At 42.9% G+C, this 22,079-nt stretch overlaps 1 protein-coding gene across 2 annotated transcripts in view; it reads right to left on the reverse strand.

The window, feature by feature from the left end:
- Positions 1–248: 248 nt before the first annotated feature.
- Positions 249–22,079, reverse strand: part of epha7 (eph receptor A7) — a 58,300-nt gene continuing 36,469 nt past the window's right edge. Inside the window, exons 6-17 of one of the 2 annotated variants that reach the window (XM_083688911.1) lie at positions 15,822–15,946; positions 14,249–14,417; positions 13,483–13,591; positions 12,459–12,514; positions 10,461–10,586; positions 9,825–10,010; positions 9,320–9,381; positions 8,920–9,129; positions 8,463–8,612; positions 5,787–5,980; positions 4,905–5,060; positions 249–4,621 (exon numbers count right to left, since the gene is read on the reverse strand). In XM_083688911.1, coding sequence (XP_083545037.1) covers positions 4,507–4,621; positions 4,905–5,060; positions 5,787–5,980; positions 8,463–8,612; positions 8,920–9,129; positions 9,320–9,381; positions 9,825–10,010; positions 10,461–10,586; positions 12,459–12,514; positions 13,483–13,591; positions 14,249–14,417; positions 15,822–15,946 — 1,658 coding nt within the window. In that variant the 3' untranslated portion in view covers positions 249–4,506. Of the gene's footprint in view, positions 4,622–4,904; positions 5,061–5,786; positions 5,981–8,462; positions 8,679–8,919; positions 9,130–9,319; positions 9,382–9,824; positions 10,011–10,460; positions 10,587–12,458; positions 12,515–13,482; positions 13,592–14,248; positions 14,418–15,821; positions 15,947–22,079 lie in introns of both variants that reach the window. The other variant, XM_083688910.1, reaches the window with a different exon arrangement.

The raw sequence follows: 22,079 nt of genomic DNA on the forward strand, positions 1-22,079 counted from the left end.
AGATTAAATTCAATCAAAACCATTCCAATGAACTTATTGTTTCCTTTCAAAAAGCACAGATTGATTAATTGTGCTTGCTGATAGATGTACAGTATAAAGCACTTTACTCTAAGTTAAATGTTAGACCACAACATGTACATGGACATCCTGTGTAAATCTCCAAGTAACTATCATCATCTTGACAGAAATGGTAAAGTATTAATGCAGGAAAACACTCCAGTAAGAAACAATGGATTTCTATAGAGATTGTATTATATTTCCAAAAATATATGTACAGTCTATTACAAAGGTTACAAAGCAAAACAGAAATGTCTATGTAACAAGTAATTGCCTAAGTAAATGATTTTACAATTCTGCTGTTGGGGAAAATACTCTTGACCAGTGAATACTCTCCATACTCTCATCACAGAAGAATAAATAATAAATTGACCATTCATATTACTGTACATTAAACTAAAAGGCAAAAATAAAACAAATAAAAATTCTAGATGGAAAACCTATCTGCTGTCTTTGGTCCTAAATGAGAAATTATGTACAACTGAAATCTTCTGGGTGACAATAATCATCTGCAAGTGAGATAGAAAAATATAGTGCATTTTCAATGTATTCAGAGCTCACTACAGAGTAATGTGTGTAAAAAAAACAACGATATAAATAAAATGTACAAGTTTTACAATTAGAACATATACAAAGTTTCCCTCGGATCTCTGATCTTTCTGACACAATCAACAGTGCTGAACTCTTTGGAATCATCCACCACCTTTGTAAAGGGGTGTCCACAATTTCCAACTGTTTGTCCAAAAGGTTTCCTGAATTCATATCAACCCACCAAACAAGTCTATCTTAAACTTTGTTGAACTAGAACAGAAACAACACCATAACATATGTTTTTTCAGAGTTGAAGAAACAAAATTAAAAAAGACAGTAAGGTGACATTGTCTTTGAAGGTTACCGATAATTTATAAGGTCGGATCGATTGTATCCAGGCCTTAATCTCAATTTGGCTCAAATTGCTGTCTCTACAGGACCCTTCCAATGGGAGAGGGAGGGAGAGGCATCCAGCCCCGGGTTATGAGGGCCTCCAGGGGCCTGCTGTTTGAGATCAGAGCAGAGGGGAGAGAGAGGACTGACTGCTGCCTGTGAACTGGGGAGTTTTGTGCTGACTGAATGCCTTTACGCTGGTATTCAATTCAAAGGATTGGCCTGGGCCCAATTGCTGAGCTTTGCTGTATGGATAAAGAGTGGGTCTGTGACACAGGGCCCAGAGCGGGCATGGTCTGATTCCTGGGTACCCCCACAGGGGAGAGTCCCTTTGGACTGAGCACAATGGACATGAAACTAGGAAAGAATAGACAAAGTCACTAATGGCTTTATAAATGCTAAAGCTCACAGACAAGGTCCATGATGGAGCTCAAGGTGGAATTTCTGAAGACCATACTGTACTCTCTACAGGCAAATGGAAGGCTTCTCCTTAAATAAATGATAGAAAAAGCTGTAGCTTTGAAAATCTGGATCTATGATCAGTTCACAGGAGCAGATGCTCTACTCAGTTATAACTATATTCTGTAATATTAGTTGATAATACACTCACTGAACACTTTATTAGGAACACAAAACTAATACTGGGTAGGGCCTCCCTTTGCTCTCAAAACAGCCTAAATTCTTTGTGGCATTGATTCCACAAGATGTTGGAAACATTCCTTTGAGATTCTGGTCCATGATGACATGACTGCATCACGCAATTCCTGCAGATTTTCAGGTGCACTTTCAAGCTGTGAATCTCCCGTTCTACCACATCCCAAAGGTGTTTCAGATCCGGTGACTGGGAAGGCCACTGAAAAACACTGAACTCATTGTCATGTTCATGAAACCAGTTTGAGACGACCACTTTGTGACATGGTGCATTATCATGCTGGAAGTAGCCATTAGATGGGTAAATTGTGGCCATGAAGGGATGTACATGGTCAGCAACAATACTCAAATAGGCTGTGGCATTCAAGCAATGATTGATTTGTATTAACAGGCCCAAAGTGTGCCAAGAAAACATTCCCCACACCATTAAACCACCTCCACCATGAGAAGGTGTACAGGTGTTCCTAATAAAGTGTTCAGTGATTGTATGTCTTATGCATTATCAACTTGGAACCTTTTCTCAAAAATACTGTGAACACCACACCCCTTTTTTACACAACTGCAATTGGAAATACCTATATTTTCCTTCCTTTCAATGGAAAATGACTGGGTCGAACCATTCATCAGAGAGTACAATGCTGAAGACATATTCAACATGATAACATTCATTTGTTGTAAAAGTGAAAACTGTGATGGCACCATCAGATTGGCTTTAAGCACATCTTTGCAGAGCCCATTCCTCCTATCTGTGCCCTGATTACCATTCCAAGGGGCAAGGAAAACAAAGCATAGGGACACTTTTATGCATGTTACTTCAAGATAATGTACTGTATGCCAGTGAAGGTGGAGCAGAGACACGTGGATAAAAGTGAGTGGCTCTCTTTGATAGGGCTGGGACCGTACATGTATATGATTTTCACAGTATGATCTTAAATACCAGATTTTGGGAATATCATATAAGTAGCATATAAGTTCATGCCAATAATGATATTACAGGGACTATTGCAGTATATGATGGTTCTTAAGTCAAAGGTCTGGGATTTTAGTGTGGTTCAAAGAAAAGGATGATGTTATAACTAACACTGTATGTGCACCTCTCAGCTGCTTTTAATAACATTTCCCATATTGTTACAGCCATATCATTTCTATATACTGTATTCATACCTGTGGTATTGTCTTTAAGCCTTTAGCATATTACAGTATCCCAGTTGGTAAATAGTAAGACTATTTCACTATTTGATGATATGGTATACTGTACCTGTACACCAATATACTGTACCCTCCCAGCCCCACTCAAGACAATCTTCAGCTGAAAAAGGTCAATACAGATTCCTCCAGTATCTGTAAAACCTAGCACCTTGACATCTCAGAGGAGGACCATTTCTTCCTAGGGTAATTATTGCTCTGTTTGGTCGATCATCTATCCTACACTGACTGTGTCAATCGTGGCACTCAACATAAGTGTACATGCACTTGTATCATCTATTCAAGTTCAGGATGAAAGGATACCACAAATAAAGTATGGAACCCATCTATTCAACCCTAAATATAAGACTTCTGTCTAATTGAATCGCATACACATTGCCATTGAAGTGCCTAAAATAATAGCAATACGTTACTAACACATTTTAAGGCAGTATTACTTCTAGATAGAACTTGCACAACATTTCATAGATTCACCCTTAACAACTGTATTCACAACTGAAATACAATACAAATACTGTTCGCTGCAACAGAAAGTATTTTTAGGCATTACAATGGCAAATCAATTTGCAGTGGATCGTTCACGACATCTCTTAAGTTTCAATACAATCTTTCAAATAGTGCTATCTGTGGAAACTTTTATCAAATTATCAAACAACAAAATCAGAATTCAGATTGAAAACATTGGACAATAAGATCAACTGATTCATGGGGTGAGCATGAACAAAGAATATTGCCAATTTGATGCTTGATACAGTATACGATATAAAAGTTGTGATCAATCTAAAATTGATTTGCCTTGTTGGTGTCATATTGTTTCAAAATTCCTACATAAAAATTTGAAAGGTGATGTTTCATCATAAAATGTGAGCATCAGTGTTCAGAAAACGCATACAGCAAAACCACTCCTGTAATCTTAAAACAACCGAGTGAATACTATCTCTGAAGTTACTTATCAGAGGTGCAGGATACCAATGTTCACTTCAAAAACACAGGGAGAAAAACACAACTCACTGCAAACAGTTAAAACAGCCAGAAGTGTCTCAAGACAAACTGGTCAAAGTACCGCTAAATCTCCACCAAAATGTTCAGACACCGTGTTCATCCTCCCTTTCCTTTTGGATGGGAGCGTTTACCCTGTTGTCAAGTCCAAATAGAAAAAAAAGGAACAAAAGATTGTAAAGTAAAATAAAAATGTAGTATTACTGTACATACCACACCATAGCACTGTGGTTGACACAAAGAAAATGAACAAACTAGAAAAGAAAAAAAGAATACTGAAGAATCACTGCAAGGGAAAACGTTTTTTGTTTGGATTTTTTTTTCATTTTTAAGTGAAATCCATATTTATGGTGCGCAATTAAATCATTCACAAAGTTAAAGGAACAAGGTCATAAGCATCAAACTCTTTTCCAATGCACCATTTCATTTTGATATGTGGTTTAGAGTTCCTCAGAGCTTCGAAAAAAATCGGCATGTCCAGGTAGTAGACTCTCTTTCTCTCTTTAGTAACTGTTTGTTCGAAAGAGGGACTACATCCTTCGCCAAGGAACAAAGGAATGATTTGACTCCGAACATCGGGAAAAGTCAGACTTCGATTATCCTCGTTTCTGCCCTAGCGCTGCTCTAGTTAGCTCTTTTTGCCCTGTCCACTGGGGGCGCCGTAGTCCGTCACACCTGGACACCTGTGCCGTGGAGGTGCAGCATCTGCGCTCTCATAGTCTGTATGCTGCTCATGATCTTCTTCTGATGGCCCACTAAAGTGATCCCCAAGCTCATCACATCCCTGAAAGACAAGACATTCATTCATAAATTATAACACTGGACCACAAAGGGGCACAAAACAAGTATGATTTATAGGCTCAGATATTTCATTAATGAAGAAAAGAGGGAAAAACGACAGGCTTGTTCATGAATCACAAAGATACAATTAAAATTCAGTCCTGCAATGTCAAAGGATATTGCTAGGGAAAAATATTGAATTATACTCTTGAGAAAGTTTTCTTGCTTTTGAGGCATTGACCCTCGCTGACGCACAAAAGTTCTGACTCAGAGGCTTGTCTCCTTACTCAATAGACATCCTGGCCACAGATTCCAGTGAGCTGTAGCCAGCAGCTGTGAAGTTGTCTCTGTATCTTTCCATCTTGATGGCTTCCAACCACTCCCCCACTGAGCGGAAAGTGGTGAAGTCTGGTGTGCTCTGATCTAACAGGGGACTAATCGGTCTGTGGGAGAATAAAGATGTTAATGTTGCATGTGAAATATCCAGAATTGTTCCAAGACAAGCAATGATCTGGGAGCAAAATACTGTACAAAAACCATCAAAGACATCCAGGGGTGCAATAAATGTAAGTGAAAAACAAATTAACACAATTGCAATCAATATCATATTCAAAAGCATATGCAGCATTTAATCTCTTTCTTCTCCAAATATTTCTACAGAGCAAATTATGACAATGCTCAATATCAGTTGGATGGGAATCTCTTTTCGAGCCACACAATTCTGTTTCCTCCAGAAATTGAACTGTTTTTTAACAAAAACAGTTACGTTCTCGATCTCAACCAGAGAGATTGTGTCTCGACTGTAAATAGATTTCATTTGACAAATGTCACAGTGGGGTCCAGGGTTCCCACAGCACTTTAAAGTCCCAAGAACTCATTATAGGGATTGATTTAAAAGCCCTGCTATTGACCATAAAGCCATGGAAGCTGCTTTGGCTTATTGATTCGCTGAGATTTATCTTTCATCTGTGAACCACAGTGGATAAATCAAACACTCAATGATTTGAATTGTCTATTAATGTAGTCGAATAAAGATAGAAATAAATAGAAATAGAAAAAAATATGTTTTGACAATGTGAATTCTAATCTGAGAGGTGACCAATTCAGAGGGGTTACCAATTCAGTTTATTCTATTGAGGTTAAACATGTTAAAAAATGTATTTCCTTACCTTATACAGGTTCCTACTGGGGTTTTCAAAGTATTAGGATTGCGAATCATCTTATCAAGGATGCCAACTATTTGATCAAATTTGGGTCGATCAGCCCTGTCTTTTTGCCAGCAATCCAGCATCAGCTGGTGCAGGCCTGGAGGGCAGTCCATAGGCGCAGGGAGGCGGTAGCCCTCCTCTATGGCCTTTATAACCTGGAACACCCAAAACAGAGAAGAGTCTTTAAACATCCACATTAGCACAGAGTCACAATGTTCCTTTAATCAAGATGTTTGTAAACAACAGTGTCAGTACATAACTAGATGACTCTTTTGTGGTTACTTATTACGGGAGGTACTGCATTGAGGAGAAAGAAGCCTAACCAGACGTGATCGTTCAGTGTCAGCTTGTTAAAATGGTTGTGAACACAAGGACCCAGGGTAGCAGGACTAAAATGAGGAAATATTGAGAGTAGCACCCCTGTATAGCAGGAGTCCCTGTATAGCAGGAGTCCCTGTATAGCAGGAGTCCCTGTATGGCAGGAGTCCCTGTATGGCAGGAGTCCCTGTATAGCAGGAGTCCCTGTATAGCAGGAGTCCCTGTATAGCAGGAGTCCCTGTATAGCAGGAGTCCCTGTATGGCAGGAGTCCCTGTATAGCAGGAGTCCCTGTATGGCAGGAGTCCCTGTATAGCAGGAGTCCCTGTATGGCAGGAGTCCCTGTATGGCAGGAGTCCCTGTATAGCAGGAGTCCCTGTATAGCAGGAGTCCCTGTATAGCAGGAGTCCCTGTATAGCAGGAGTCCCTGTATAGCAGGAGTCCCTGTATGGCAGGAGTCCCTGTATAGCAGGAGTCCCTGTATGGCAGGAGTCCCTGTATAGCAGGAGTCCCTGTATAGCAGGAGTCCCTGTATGGCAGGAGTCCCTGTATAGCAGGAGTCCCTGTATGGCAGGAGTCCCTGTATAGCAGGAGTCCCTGTATGGCAGGAGTCCCTGTATAGCAGGAGTCCCTGTATAGCAGGAGTCCCTGTATAGCAGGAGTCCCTGTATAGCAGGAGTCCCTGTATAGCAGGAGTCCCTGTATAGCAGGAGTCCCTGTATAGCAGGAGTCCCTGTATAGCAGGAGTCCCTGTATGGCAGGAGTCCCTGTATAGCAGGAGTCCCTGTATAGCAGGAGTCCCTGTATGGCAGGAGTCCCTGTATAGCAGGAGTCCCTGTATAGCAGGAGTCCCTGTATGGCAGGAGTCCCTGTATAGCAGGAGTCCCTGTATAGCAGGAGTCCCTGTATGGCAGGAGTCCCTGTATAGCAGGAGTCCCTGTATAGCAGGAGTCCCTGTATGGCAGGAGTCCCTGTATAGCAGGAGTCCCTGTATAGCAGGAGTCCCTGTATGGCAGGAGTCCCTGTATAGCAGGAGTCCCTGTATGGCAGAGAGAGGTTGCCCATAAGCAGCTGTCCATTCCTGTCTTACCAATAGACCTGGATGTAATTAATTAAGCAAACATTGGGGCTGTTTTCCCTTGATGCGTCCTCCATATTGTGTATTACCGTATGTCTCAACAATAGACTTTATTTACACAAGTCTACTGAATAATGAGAAGAAAATGCATCTGCATATCCTTGAAGCAAAACATATTTACACTGCATCGATAAGTGCATGGTGTCGTAAACAAGTTCATTGAAAGTCAATGGGGTGGGAACATCAGGGCTGTGGACACCTTTGATTTGTCTCCACTACCTCCTCCTTTATTCTGAGGATGTAAGGTTGTTTATTTTCTGCATATATTCATCTGTTATTCCTGTCAGGGCTATTCAAACAAGACTGAGGTATGGAGGGAAAAGTGTCAAAACACTGAAACTGTTGAAGAAATGTAAATATTTCTCTTTCTGCATCCCCGGAGGATACTGTTTGCCAACACCTTGACAGAGCACATAAATCTCTGACATTGATGCCTGTCAAGGAGCACATGTCACATACACCACCTAAATGCCCAATCATCTTGTTTAGCATTTCTAACGGTTAATTGTTCAATCAGTGAGCCCCTGGTTAGGAGGGGCTGAGCATCACAATCCTGTTTGGTCTCTCTGGTGAGGAGAGGACTGTTTGTCCTTTGTGATTATTTGCTTGTTTACTTTTTAATTTCCAAACAGGATTAAACTATCGGACCATTGATCAGACAAGTACTTGAAAACAGTGTTGGATTAGAATATTCTACTTCTTGAGTCTTATTGTTACTGAAGTTAAATTTGAGGCCAAACTCCTCTAAAGCCAGCTTTCGTTATCTGAAAGATGAACAGCTTTGCAATGTTCATCTGATTCAATTTAGCTTAAACAAAGCAATGTCTGAAGGCTCAAACTGCAGAGTTCTACATGACTAAGCAGACTCGCATAGTAGCTCTATATGGAATTATTAAACTCTGCTAATGACACATTTGTTTCACATTACCAAACTCATTATGAAAGTTTTTAATTCAAGAAAGAATTGTGTATGCCAAACTTTTCTTCTTTTGATTATCATATGAATTAATTAAAACCATTATACACTTATTCCCATTCATCCCTGGAATAGGAATCCTGACCCTACTTTTAAATCAAACCTCAGATATACTCCTAAGAATTCCTGGGTAATGTGGTAACCCCTGAGTTAAGTGATAAACATGCATGTGTTGAATGATTGACGTCATGTAATATAGCAACTCACATCTTGATTGGACATGTCCCAGTAAGGTCGTTCCCCATAGGACATGACCTCCCACATGACAATGCCATAACTCCAAACATCACTAGCAGAAGTGAATTTACGGTACTGGATGGCCTCTGTTGCAGTCCATCGGACTGGTATTTTTCCGCCCTGTTCAGTAAAATGCAGGTCAATGGCTGGAGTAAAGATCAAATTCATTATATCCTGCATCTTCCCCTAAAACATCAATTAAAAAGAGTTACAACATTGCACACAGGGTCAGCAAAAACCTTTCAAACAAACTTTACTTGAGAGACTGCATGCTTTGCATATTGAATGGGCGCAGGCATGCATGGGCATGCATCCATATTTTGAGTCCATTTTCATGCATTGGCTGTGGTTTGATTAGAGTATTCACAGTGGGCTCTGGGGGTCTAGGTAGAGAGAAAGCGGGATGGAGCTGGTTTAATTGACTCACCGTTGTTGTGTAGACAGCCTCGGGATCGTCATCTATCACTCTTGACAGGCCGAAGTCAGATACTTTACATACGAGATTGCTGTTGACAAGGATGTTTCGTGCAGCCAGATCTCGATGGACATATCCCATGTCGGAGAGATATCTCATCCCCGCTGCGATGCCCCTCAGCATCCCTACTAACTGGATGACCGTGAACTGGCCATCATGTTTCTGCACACCACAGAGGAGAAAAAAAAAAAAAGGTCAGGTCAGCTATCTCAACGGAACATATAGATCGAGTATCGCAGTGCTTTTATTGATAGAATAAGGAAATCATATTGCAAACATATGCTACAGCTATCGCTGGTTGAGAATAACAGTTTGTCTCCGTAGCCTCTTGAATGCATGGAGTGGTACTCACCCTGAGGAAGGCATCTAATGAGCCATTTTCCATATATTCAATCACAATCATGACTGGTTTTCCTGAAAACAAGGGTTGACAAATTCTGTTAAAGGACTCATAAATATTGCTTGCTAGCAAGTGGTTATTAATGACTGTCTACAAAAACTACATTTCCGTCTCAGTGTTATTTTTAACAGTTTGTTTCATTGGTTTGTAATTAAGTGTTAACATCTGCTCCTTATATTAGAGTGTCTTAATGAGGAAATGTAAAACAGGGAGCACAGCTAATTCAATGAGTCTGATACTTCTCAAAGTCATTCCTTTGACTGTGGTACACGGTGTTGCAAACTCTACTGTGACACCGTTATAGTTGGTTTGGCTATTCAATATGTTGACACGGTCACTTCACATAAACATTAATGATTGCTTAGATCTAAATGACTATCTTAAGGCATCTAAATGACTGTCATATATATGTCTATTTTCTTGCTCTCATTTTCTGTTAAAGCTGAAATGTCTTTACCTCGAGTGACCACTCCTTCCAGATGGACAACGTTGGGATGGTCAAACTGGCCCATAATGCTGGCCTCACAGAGGAAGTCCCGCCTCTGTTTCTCTGTATAACCCACTTTCAGGGTTTTAATGGCCACTGACATGTCTCGTTTCCCAGGGAGCTTCAACCGGCCGCTACACACCTCCCCAAACTCTCCTGTGAGACGACAGAAAAAAAACAGTCAGGACCTACAGAGAAGGAACTGGAGCTACATGTTTGACAAACTGCTTCGTGTATTTTCACACAAAGCAAACTGCAGGAGAATACAAATTGGGCTACGACATCTTGTTATACTCAAGGGACTGTAACCGAGGCCCGTAATAAGACATGCTAGCGATGTATAGATACTGTCGTTGACCGAGTCTCTAAAACTGATGTGGCAGCAATTTATCAGCAGGCGGGCATCTCTGCGTTATCTACCTTTAACAAGATGCGGCCCACAGATTAATTGCAATGAACCCCCCCCCCCCCCCTCGCAATTGTGCTATCAATATATGGCATGGAAAACGTGTCCCCGTTCAAGGAGTAAATATTTGCCTGTCATTGTGATATATGAGTGCATGGTGTAACTAAACAGAGAGAGGTAAGAGACACGGCCAGGCTTACCTGCTCCAATAACTCGCTCAATCTTAATGCAGGAGGCGTCCAGCTCCTTGGCAAATTGATGGACAGCCCTGTTCGGGTCCTCGTAGGTTTCAGGGTCAATGTATGTTTTGGTGCCTGGAAATTTAACTGTAGAAAGGTAAGAGGATTACTGTTACGATTAAATATGCATACAGCGCAAAAGGCGCATGACAGGCACACTATTACCGAGGGCAATGATTCAGAAGGAATTATTAAACAGTCAGCCGACGGAAAGCACCTGTGTCAAAAGGTCAGTCTCAAAAAAGCTAAACCACCATTTATTCTTTTTCCCCTCCCCTTTCTTCCACGACAATAGAAATGGAAATGTTATCATATTTTCCTCTTAACCTCCTCACAAAAGAGCCACGCAGATTTTAGCAGCCCAGTATGGGATTTACTGCTAAGGTTGACTGCCATCTTGTACAGGCTTTTGAGCTATCTTAATATTCTAACTGCTGCCACTTCATTGACACGTCTAGTTGCAGACCTGAATACCAGTCATAAATGTGTTTATGCCCTGTGATTTGACATAATATCATTCTGAATCACGCTACCCATAGAATGGTGACTGTTCTGATACAGCTACAGTCATACTATGATCTTGAAGCTTTTAATCATGTATTGCTAGACTATAAAATATTAAGTAACACTGATATGGGAATAGGTTCATGAATATGCATGCACAGGAAGTACAGAAGAAAACAAATGTTAGAATGGCATTGGTTTGAGAAGGGACGTTTTTACCAGAGAAGTTTTTACCATACATTCGGTAGTAGTATAATATTACACACTGGGTAAAGCTTGAATAAGGAGAACAGACTGACCAAAACACCATCATTAAAACACTAATCAACTCCGGGCATGATAATGGCCTGACAGAACAAAATACTTAATATCCTCTGAGTCTTTGAACGGCATGTTGGCCAATCCAATAACATAAACACAAATGCATTGTGCTCCAGTAAGGAGCGATGGCAGCTGATATTTCCCTCCACCCGCTCCTATAATTGCTTCGTCCATCCAAGCTGTCACTGGATCTGATAGGAGACATCTTATCATGACTTCCTGTGCTACACAGGGACAAACACAGCGGACAAATTGGGCCTACATGTTGAATTTACGCACTATCTGGCTTCTGTCGCCCTGGTAGCGCTTTGTCATTTAACATCTGGTCCAACGACGGTGGTCTTAAAATGGCAAGTCTTGTTTGTGTTTTCTCCTCCTTTTTAGCAGGAGGACCTGAGCCTGATCTGTCAGATACTTAGCAGCAGTACCCCAGCGCGCACACACACACGCACACGCACACACACACACACACACACACACACACACACACACACACACTGCCTCTCCTCTACCACCACGCCATGTGGCACCCTGACCCTTTGTTTCCAAATCAGCAGTTTGCCTACAGCGCAGATCATTACGGCTTCGCTTGGGAAGCTGTCTGCAGCCGCCTCTCCAGGGGCATCATTACGGGTGGTGTATGTGTGTGTGTGTGTGTGAAGAAAAAAAACTCTTATTGGTAAAAAGGAGCCTAGAAGGAGAACCTTGGGATAGAGTGAACTATGTGCACTTCCAGCACCACCAGGAGCTCAACATCCCCCTACAAAAGTGCCAGAGATGGGCTTTTTACATTTTTAATGAAGTCGTCTTCTCTGTTTCTGCTCAGCCTTGCTCTCACTTTCTCTGACGAGTTAATATTCAAGTGTTTGTAGTTTGTAGATATTTCATGTCCTCATCTCAACAGAGTTGTCTATCAAATCCCAAACAGATGTTCGTGTGATTGTTCCCAGCTTTTAGTTCAAATCAAACCTATCCAATGAAATGGGATACAACATTGTAGCTGTAATGTGTCCAATCTTGTTTTTGCGGCTAATGTCATAACAGAGATGTTTTAATGTGTGTGTGTGTGTGTGTGTGTGTGTGTGTGTGTGTGTGTGTGTGTGTGAGGATGAGATGATGAAAGCCGGCACTCACATTGAAAGTACAGCTCCTCATCTCCCTCCTGGTCAGCTTTGCTATACCCGCAGTGCCTTGACAAGGGGAGAGAAAGAGGAATACAGAATCAACTGATTGTGTTGTGTTAAAAGCCTGTCTCTTAAGTCTGTTTTATAAGAATCTGTATGCAGCAGCGCACATGACAAGTCTCTACAGATACCAGCTGAGTCGCATGAGAGGCGGTGGAGAAATAGCCTACAGTTGTACAGTTGTATACGAAACGGGTTTGGCTGCTTGCTGTGGTTGCACTTAATTGATACCCTATGATATTACAACCTAACATACCAAATAATACATGCTCTTTAAAAGACTCTTCAATATTTCTTGTTATGTATTGACTGTACCCCCGAGCAGGCAATTTATAGTGCAAGGTTGTTCTTTGACAGCAAGCTGACAAATGTATCGAGGGAGAACATCAAGTCAAAAGTGATGGACATGCAGGTAGAATGGACAAACAAATCATACGGGTGTACCGTGTTATACATCGAAATGACTCTATCGCCACGTATTGCAACACATGCTCTGATGAAATGCTATCCACTCTGGTGAGCCGTCCTTGTGGGGAATAACAGGGGATGGTTTTAATGGTGACTGACACACAGGAGTGTGTCAGTCACGCATTGCCATGCTTCATCCTGCCCTGAGTTGAGTGCATACCACAGTTGTATCACGCACGCACGCACGCACGCACGCACGCACGCACGCACGCACGCACGCACGCACGCTCGCACACAAAGGGGAGCCAACATGTCTCATTTTAAAGTACTCGTTTCAAAATGGATCCATTACAAAGGAATACATGCAAAAAAAAATAGCGTCAGTTTTTCTTCACAGTGTGAGGACTGGAGAAAATGATGCATCACAATCCATTAGCACAGCATGCCACAGATGATGGGTGCGAGGGTGGACTCCACGGCTATGGAGGCCAGTGAGTGACAGAAAGGCTAATTGACAAGCAGAGACTCACAGCAGCGGAGAGTCAATGGGGCCCGCGATAGCGTACCTTCTCCCAATGATGAAGCCAAACACCATGAAGACCAGGATGATGGTCCCCGCCACAGCCACCACCGCGATGATGATGACGGGGTTCTGCTCGCTGGAGACAATAGCGGCTGCCGAGAGTGACAGGCACAGGCGCGCGCGCACACACACACACACACACACACACACACACACACACACACACACACACAGTGTGAACTTCAGCACATCAAGTCTTCAAATCTTTCGGAAATAATAGAGCAAATGAGGAGCAAGGAGACTGATAACCCTCTTCTCGTCCTCTCCGAGAGACAAGGAGGGCTGCTTCTATTTAGGGCCCTCTGCATGCACGGCTCCTCTGTTTCAGAAAGTGGGCTTAATAGTCCCTGATGGATATACTGGTGCCCTTCATCTAAAACAATGACACATTCAGGTTGGACTGTTTCCCATTCAAAGTGCTCTTACAGTGGTGGACTGTTTGCATTGACAAACCACCAATTGCTCCAAAGAATGGGAGCGATGGCGCTTTATACTGTCATTGTGCATGGCTGGGGAATTTACGCCTTCTAAATCAAAGCTTACCAGAGTATAAATGCAAAAGAAAGGAGTGATGATTTCTGGGACACTTTAGTTGTTCTGAGACCTACTGCTCCTTTCAGGAAGCACCGGTCCTTTATCCAATATCAAATGTAAACACTATGTTATCAACTCAAATGCAACTTTAATGAAGCTTTAACTCTACTCATCATCCCCTCTGTCTGTAAACGATGTGTCTGAGCTGCTGGTACCTGTAGCCTCTTCCTTGGTGGTGACCTCCAGTCTGGGGCCGTAGGTGCCGTAGCCTGCTGCTGTGAATGCTCTGATCTGGAACACGTAGGCAGTGTTGGGCTTCAGGTTGTTCACCGTGGCTGATGTGGACCTGGACTTCACTGTAGAGTAAATGCGATCCTTCTGGTCCTTTAGAGAGGAAGAAAAAAAAAAAATGTTATGATCCCTTTAAAAGTCGTTATCGGTATTAAGTTATGTTCCCCAGTCAAAGACACCAACACACTATATGGCCTTTCATGCTGAAGATGAGTATAATTTGATAAACATTTCAGCATGTTGGAATGCCTCAGGTTATAAGGGGACACTATGTAACAAAGATAATATGTGTTTATACCATCTCAGTTGATAAATGAAAGCACTCAAATGAGGCTGTCTGTACAGAAACTATTTCAAAACTGAAGGGCAGAGAAGAAGTTCTCCAAAGCTTGGAATCCCTGTGGATATACTGACTGCATGTAACATGTATTTTTGTTGTTGATCTGTAAATGATTTACCCGGCAAAACTAAATGGAATGCCAGAGCCTGTTAGGAGTGAAGCCTTGCTTGTTTCCAATTTTACAGCCGGCCTGACTACCGCCATAGTACGTGGCACAAGAGACTGATTCCTCGGTGCCTTGAGAGGCCGCGGCCAACGTGGCTGACATCAGGGCCCTGGTATGCACCGGCTTTTGATTTGTTGTGTTAAGCCCACTCATCTCAACCTTGCAGTACCTTGCTCATCTGTTCAGACTTAAAACACACGGGAGCTGTGGTATATTACAGTACGTATGAGGGGGCGAAGGAGATACAGTAACAGATTGTTAATCCTGGCAGGGTACGTCGACGGAGTGTGCTGGCATGTGTTTGGGGGGTGGCTGTGAAGGACCATGGACTGATTAAAATCTCATGAACGCCTCATTCATTATTGCAATTATGGTACAAAGAATGTACTTGCAGAATCTTGCTGATTCCACTCACTTCCACTTTTTGGAAATAAAAAACGGAGGGAGGGAGAGAGAGAGAGAGGGAGAGAGAGAGAGAGAGAGGGAGAGAGAGAGAGAGAGAGAGGGAGAGAGAGAGGGAGGGAGAGAGAGAGAGAGAGGGAGAGAGAGAGAGAGAGAGAGGGAGAGAGAGAGAGAGAGAGAGGGAGAGAGAGAGGGAGGGAGAGAGAGAGAGAGGGGGAGAGAGAGAGAGAGAGAGGGAGAGAGAGAGAGAGAGGGAGAGAGAGAGGGAGGGAGAGAGAGAGAGAGGGAGAGAGAGAGAGGGAGAGAGAGAGAGAGAGAGAGAGAGAGGGAGAGAGAGAGAGGGAGAGAGAGAGGGAGGGAGAGAGAGAGAGAGGGAGAGAGAGAGAGAGAGAGAGAGAGAAAACTGCATTGGGTAGTCTGTACAGTATGTATACTATACATTATTGATACAGCTCATGGAACAAATCGCCCCCACCTCCGCTATACAAATAAGAAAAAAAAAACAGTATCGTAAAAGATAATATCATATCAAACTGATAATCACCTACATCGGTTTTATTGCACAGCCCTAGCGGTGCATGAGACTCACTTTTTCGTAGTACTTGATCTCATATTCGGTGATGACGCCATTGGGCTGTTCGGGCTCCTGCCAAGAAAGCTGGATGCTGCGCTGCTGCACCCTCTCCTTGATGACTTCGCTGACTTGAGACGGAGCTGTTTGAACAAGACATATCAATAAGAGATGAGTCAACCCCCTCTGCACCCACGCACACACACACACACACACACACACACTCTCACACACACACACACTTTCCTGTCCAATCAGCCACTCACTGAGTCCCTCTCCTCCATGGCGTCTAAACAACACCCAGTGGCCCTCAAGTCTCAGGCGCCCTGATGAATATTCACACGGCCGCTCCTAAATGTTTACACCTCATAATGGAAATTCCAATTACAGTGCAAACAGCGGAAGATAGCATTATCCCAGTCAGTGTAAAACTGCAACATGTGGGTTATGAATGACGATTAAGTTAAATTAATTCCAACGACACCGTTGGAGGAGGCAGGCACTTATTCTCCTCGATGACAGAGGCATTCAAAAATCCTTTTAGAGAGAGATGTACCTGTAACCTCGAGACACCCGTTTTATGAACAGCAATTATCGGTTGCACTCTGCATGAACTCAGAAAGTTTGTCTCTTTCTTTCCGCCGCTTACTTTAAGTGTCTCGCTGCAGGTATTCAGTGCTGTCAGAGTTTAGGATTGTAATACTTTTTTTACAGCGGGAGTTCTGATAAAACTGAATACACTGAATCGAATATCCAAGTTGAAATCAGCGATACTCCTTGTGCAGATGGGGCATGCATTGCTGGTGTGTGCTGGAAGACAGGACAGATCTGATCTGTGATACCCTTCGATACATATACAATATCAACCACACACATCATGCTTCAGTCAAGGCCAGCTGGCTTCTCAATGAAGTAAGCAGCTTTTATTTTTCTGAGAACCGCAAATTATGACCTGAAGTTGAACATCTCCAGAGAAAACGGAAAATGCTCCTCATTTGTATCTAGTCATGGATGAAGTCCTAATGAGAATATATGCTACGAGAATCCCTATATATGTAGTTCGAGGGGAAAAGAGATTAAAAAAAACCCAGAGGGGGAAAAAACGTCTGTGGGAAGGGGTTGTGGAGCGCAAACTCAAAGAGGATAAAGTGCTGATGTGTGTGTGTCATGCTCAGTGACCCGGCGGGATTGGAGCACTCTGGCCCTAACACCGGCTGACCTCTCTCTCCTCTTAGGATGACCTCGCTCTAATGACTCCTACTGGATTAAAACCTCATTAGGCCTCATCAACGTTTCTGGAAGTAATGCACACGACAGTGGACACCGGAGACCCCTGTCAGAGAACCCCTGTTGTGACATGTCCCACATAATCCACCCAAAACACCCCGGCAATATATCATTTTTCACTATGATGACTCAGTTATAAAAGGGATGATTAAGTTTTCATTCCCTAGTCACAACAAGTGGTTAGGGGATCTTAAATTAGTTGGGTTGAGACGACAGCTAGCCAGCTGAAGGAAAGGGTTATTTTTCCCAATGTATTGCTTGGGGGTGTGAGGTTAGGACTGCCTCAAGATGCCTCCACCCTGAGCGTTCCTCTATGTCTTTCTGACATTTGTTTTCGCCTACTACACAATCCGCTGTATACAAGTGTCAATTACCCATCGGAGGGTTTCAGCAATGATTGTGGGTGGACGCAATCTAAACCGACATTTGTACAGCTGAAAACAGTTGTACCGTGTTCATTTGATCATTTTTTTACACTTTACCGTCGGCCACATCGACTGTTTAGGGGTTTACGGGCGCCATTCTGAGTCGCTCCCTCATTACTGAACTAGGACAACCGTGTGAGTCACCATAGCCGTAGTGGGCATAAGAAACCAGAAGAAAGCCTGTGAAGGGAGTGAGAAGCGCAGTCTGTTGACTAAGCATTGCGGACATGGTGAGGTGTTTCAACAATGAGCTGTTTTAACACTAACTCCTTCCTCTCCACAGAGCCTGACGCAGGCTTCTTCATAAGATTTGACACATTTATTCCCCTTTGCCCCAGGGCTCCGGTGACTCAGCCAGTCACCCTCCCTAGCTTCCCTCCCTCCTTCACTCCCTCCAAAACAAACCCCCATCACCGTTCCTCCTCTTTGCCATGGGTGACAGAGAAGCAGAATCTGCAGTAGTGTCCTCTGTAACATCATCCGATCACTGAACAGCATTAACAGACGTGTTTGAGGTGCAATTCCAAACAGGAAGGAGCGGTCGGCCATAGCAACAACATCAACTCTGCTGGGGTGAGAATGAGAAGCGAAGGTTCAGTGAGAATATGGAGGAGGCATGTTCCTCTGGCTCCTTGCCTCTCCCCTGTGGATTACTCTACCAGCACCCTGTGACAGCCATTAATGACATACTTAACATTATGGAGACCAGAGCCAGACAGCCAGCCACTCAGACACTTTCCACATACCTGAGGGGCTTAGTGTACCAGAAAATTTGATAATTGTTATGCCTGTCTTAAAGGGACTGTTTTGGAAGGCGTTTGTGCAATCATTCTGCAATATTAGAGAACGTATTAGTGACCCCAACACCTGCTGTAAAGCTAACTCATCCGCACGCCACTCTCTGTCATGCTCTGCATTTCAATACCTTATGAATACATTACGCATGAAGATTTTAATATCCCCCCTTCCTTCACTCAGCTGGTTGGTTCTAACTCTACAGTGGCAATGTCAGTTCATTATATAATCTTATTTTTCTGCTCTTCTGCTTGGCTTGTGGACCATACCAAGGCTATGAACACATCTTTTTTAATTACCAAACTAATCAAGTCAAGGTTGAGTATTGTACCCCCACACTACTGATTGAGTGTGCTTGTTCACTTGCATTTTAAAAAAGCATGGTCTCATAGTGTTTCAACCAAATATGGGTGGGAAACTACTGGGTCTATACAGGCATTGCAGAAGAAAATAGACAATCTAATGAGGACAATGACATACCACACACACACACACACGTGCAAACAGACTTGTTATAAACTTCTGATACAAAACAATGGAACAAGGAAGTGGTGTTTGGATCACAAAGGAAACATCCCAGACATATTTTACACACAGTGTGTTGTTTTCTTCAGTGTCCTCTAGATTTCATCCGGTCGTAACCACAACTTTGATATTTATGGCCCACTTTGTTAAGGCACTCAACTGTAATAGACTGAAGCCTTTTTTAGACATCTTTTCCAGAAGTCTATGAAAACATCAAGATTGGCGACAGTATGGCCCAGGGTTGACACTAACGAGGTATGACATAATCGAGATTACTTCCATTTGACATTGTGACTCCCATAAGAGGGAGAAAAGTCCCTTGTATTAACTGTTGCCTGGGCACAGGAGAGAGAGGGACATTTAAGCAGTGAGCCTGGGGAGGGGGGAGAGCTGGTATGTGCATGTGTGTGTGCGTGTGCGTGTGTGTGTGCGTGTGCGTGTGCGTGTGTTGAGAGTGGGGGAGCTGTCTCATTGTATCCCCAGGTTGCCAAAGCTAGCCTGACTGGCTGAAGAGTTGCCTGGCCCTAGCAAGGTTATTCAATCACTCAGCAGACTGCACACTGGGAGCAGACATGAAAAAGAAGAGAGTGTAGAATTCCCTTTTTTGTGCTCGGCACAGTCAGTAGAGGCTCAGTGAGTCAGAAAATAAAAACGGCAGACAATGATAGGCCTGGGCTTTGATGAATGTGAGGGGAACTGTCGGAATTGGCGTGACATGGTTCTGGCTTGTGGGCCAGCGGCACCGGTGTCCTCTTCGGCGACTGCGCCACACAGAAATATGCTTCCCCAGTCGCCACCGCTCAAGAGCTTTGTCTCCCCCGCTTAAGAGTCTGCGAAGGCAGATGGTGAAACCGACCAGCACAGACGTAAATTGCTCAGCCTGTTAAGTAACGCTTTCATTTTTCAGAGCGATCAAGGCTTCAGCTTTCATGTGGATGACATCCCTGACTGGAGCCCTTTGTAACGGAGGAAATCTGCATCCCGCACCCACAGCTAAAACCGGCGCTCTCAACTCCGTCTGATCACATGGCAAACTCATTCTCTCTCAAATCATTAAGTAGATCATAAGGCTTGAACTATACATTGTGGTTTCAAGCTATAATGCTTATTGACATGATGGGCATTTGATGTGATCATTTCCACATCTCTCTGATTCTAATTCACAGTGAGCACTCTAAATGAAGGTGTATCAAATACCCTTGAACAGGGTGTGCTTCAAAATAAAGTTATAGAGAGACTAGTATAGGACAAAGCACAGCCTGCATAACAATGGTGGAGTAGGGGCACCTTTGATGGGCATGGAGGGAGGTCAAATGGGCCGCCATTTGAAAGCAATTACGGTAGCAGGGCTTGATTTAGGGGGAGGCTTAGGATGGGTCTTTCATGTTCCATGGGAGAGTTGACGGCTCCACAGCTGATGGCCTAATGATTAATACATATCCAACGCTTCTGTACTGACAGGTAGACTTGGCCATCAAAATGACAATTTCACATCATTATTTCGCTGCTCAATAACCTTTCAGAAACCTCCCTATCATATATTCATTTGTATTCCCCGCATCCACATTGAGACATCTAATCCAATTTTCGACACTTCTGAACCTTTGGGCTATCTAACTATGGTGTATGTTGACGATGACATGTCTATTCTGAAATGACAGGCGATAGCGGCATATCTTTGAAAATCAAACAAATTCTTTCCGATCAGAATTTGTGTCTCCGATAGATAATTTATTGATGGGCATTTTTATCTCGATGGGAAAATACCCTACTATACTCGTCAGGATTTTTGGTTTGTCTCCCACATAATGACATAAGTATAGCCTTGTGCAGAACTGTGAGACCAGAAAGGGTGGTTCACAACGGAGGGTCAGGGGGGTACATCGCACCAGACCCTTTAATATTCATGCTACACTGATATGTACCTCGAATGTGTAGTTTGCATGATTGCCCCTCCATTGCAAGCTGACACTGTGTTCATTTTAACCTGCAAAGGCGCCCCATGCTGAGAACTCAGTCATAATCTCAAAATGGCATTTCGTACTGTAACAGATGCAGAAATCACTGGTCAGCTCTGTTACATAATTGTTTAGCCAGCAGGGACCCCACTTATTGGAAAACCACTCAACTGCTCTCTGTCAGTGTCCAAATTAGGGAGCAGAGCTGGCAGGCTATCATCAGCAGCTCTTAACACACACCCTGATTCTTCAGAGAGGACAGTACAGCAACTGGGGCTGCAGTGGACATATTCATCTTCCCTCATGTAGGGCAGTAAAAGAATAATCTCCCACCTACACTGTACAATACAACCCTCTTATCACCATCATCATATATCAGTTATAGTGATGTATGATAGTGCAACAATGTATCATCATCATCATCATCATCTTCTGCATGAGGACATAAAGAGCAGAGTGATAAATGTCCTCTTGGGGATAAACCATACATTTCACTCTTCACATGAAAGTGAAGCTCAGAAATAATATGTTTTTCCAAGCCCAAATAATTCCCCGCCTAATAATGTGCTGATAAACAATAATGTGGAGTAATAAAAAGAGAGTATAGATTTGTCTGCCTTCTACAAACCACGCCACACTAAGGTATTAAACACACGCACCCCTGCAGTATAACATAGCCTCTTTACATGTGATAACATCATCACAACATGTGCAGTTCAGCTCTGCATTAAAAGGGGCAATTTGTAATTGGTATATTCTTGTTTTCACTTTTAAATACATGATATATAGCCATTCATTCTTGAATAATAACGTATAAATGTCTCATGAGCTTAGATCAACTGTCTTACCACATCAGAACGTAAACAATATAATCTTGTTTTACTTCATTGTTTGTAGAAAAACCAATTGTAAACAAACACTATATAGTTTCCTCGCATCCATAGCGCTGTCTATGAAATTGAGAGTGGCTACATTTCTCCAGCTCCATCCCTTAGCTGTTTACCAAAAAAAGTGGCAGGAAGCCCGCTTTGTTGTTGTTTGAGTTACAGATTCCACCTTTAATGTGAAATCCTCAGTTGCTCACATTGGGGATGCAGAACCCTATTTAATGCAATAAATTTCACTAGGTGCCAAATGAGGGCTTTCACTGATTTATGGTGGCAATTATGATGACAATAAACAGCAGGCGGGCGTGTGAGAGAGGAGAATGTAAACTGTACTAAACGCAGACGTGTTTCAGGGAGGTCGTCGGAAACAAATGACAAGGTCAAAAACAGAGGAAAAGC

The sequence above is a fragment of the Argentina silus genome, assembly GCF_951799395.1.
Source record: "Argentina silus genome assembly, chromosome: 17".
Taxonomy (NCBI): domain Eukaryota; kingdom Metazoa; phylum Chordata; class Actinopteri; order Argentiniformes; family Argentinidae; genus Argentina; species Argentina silus.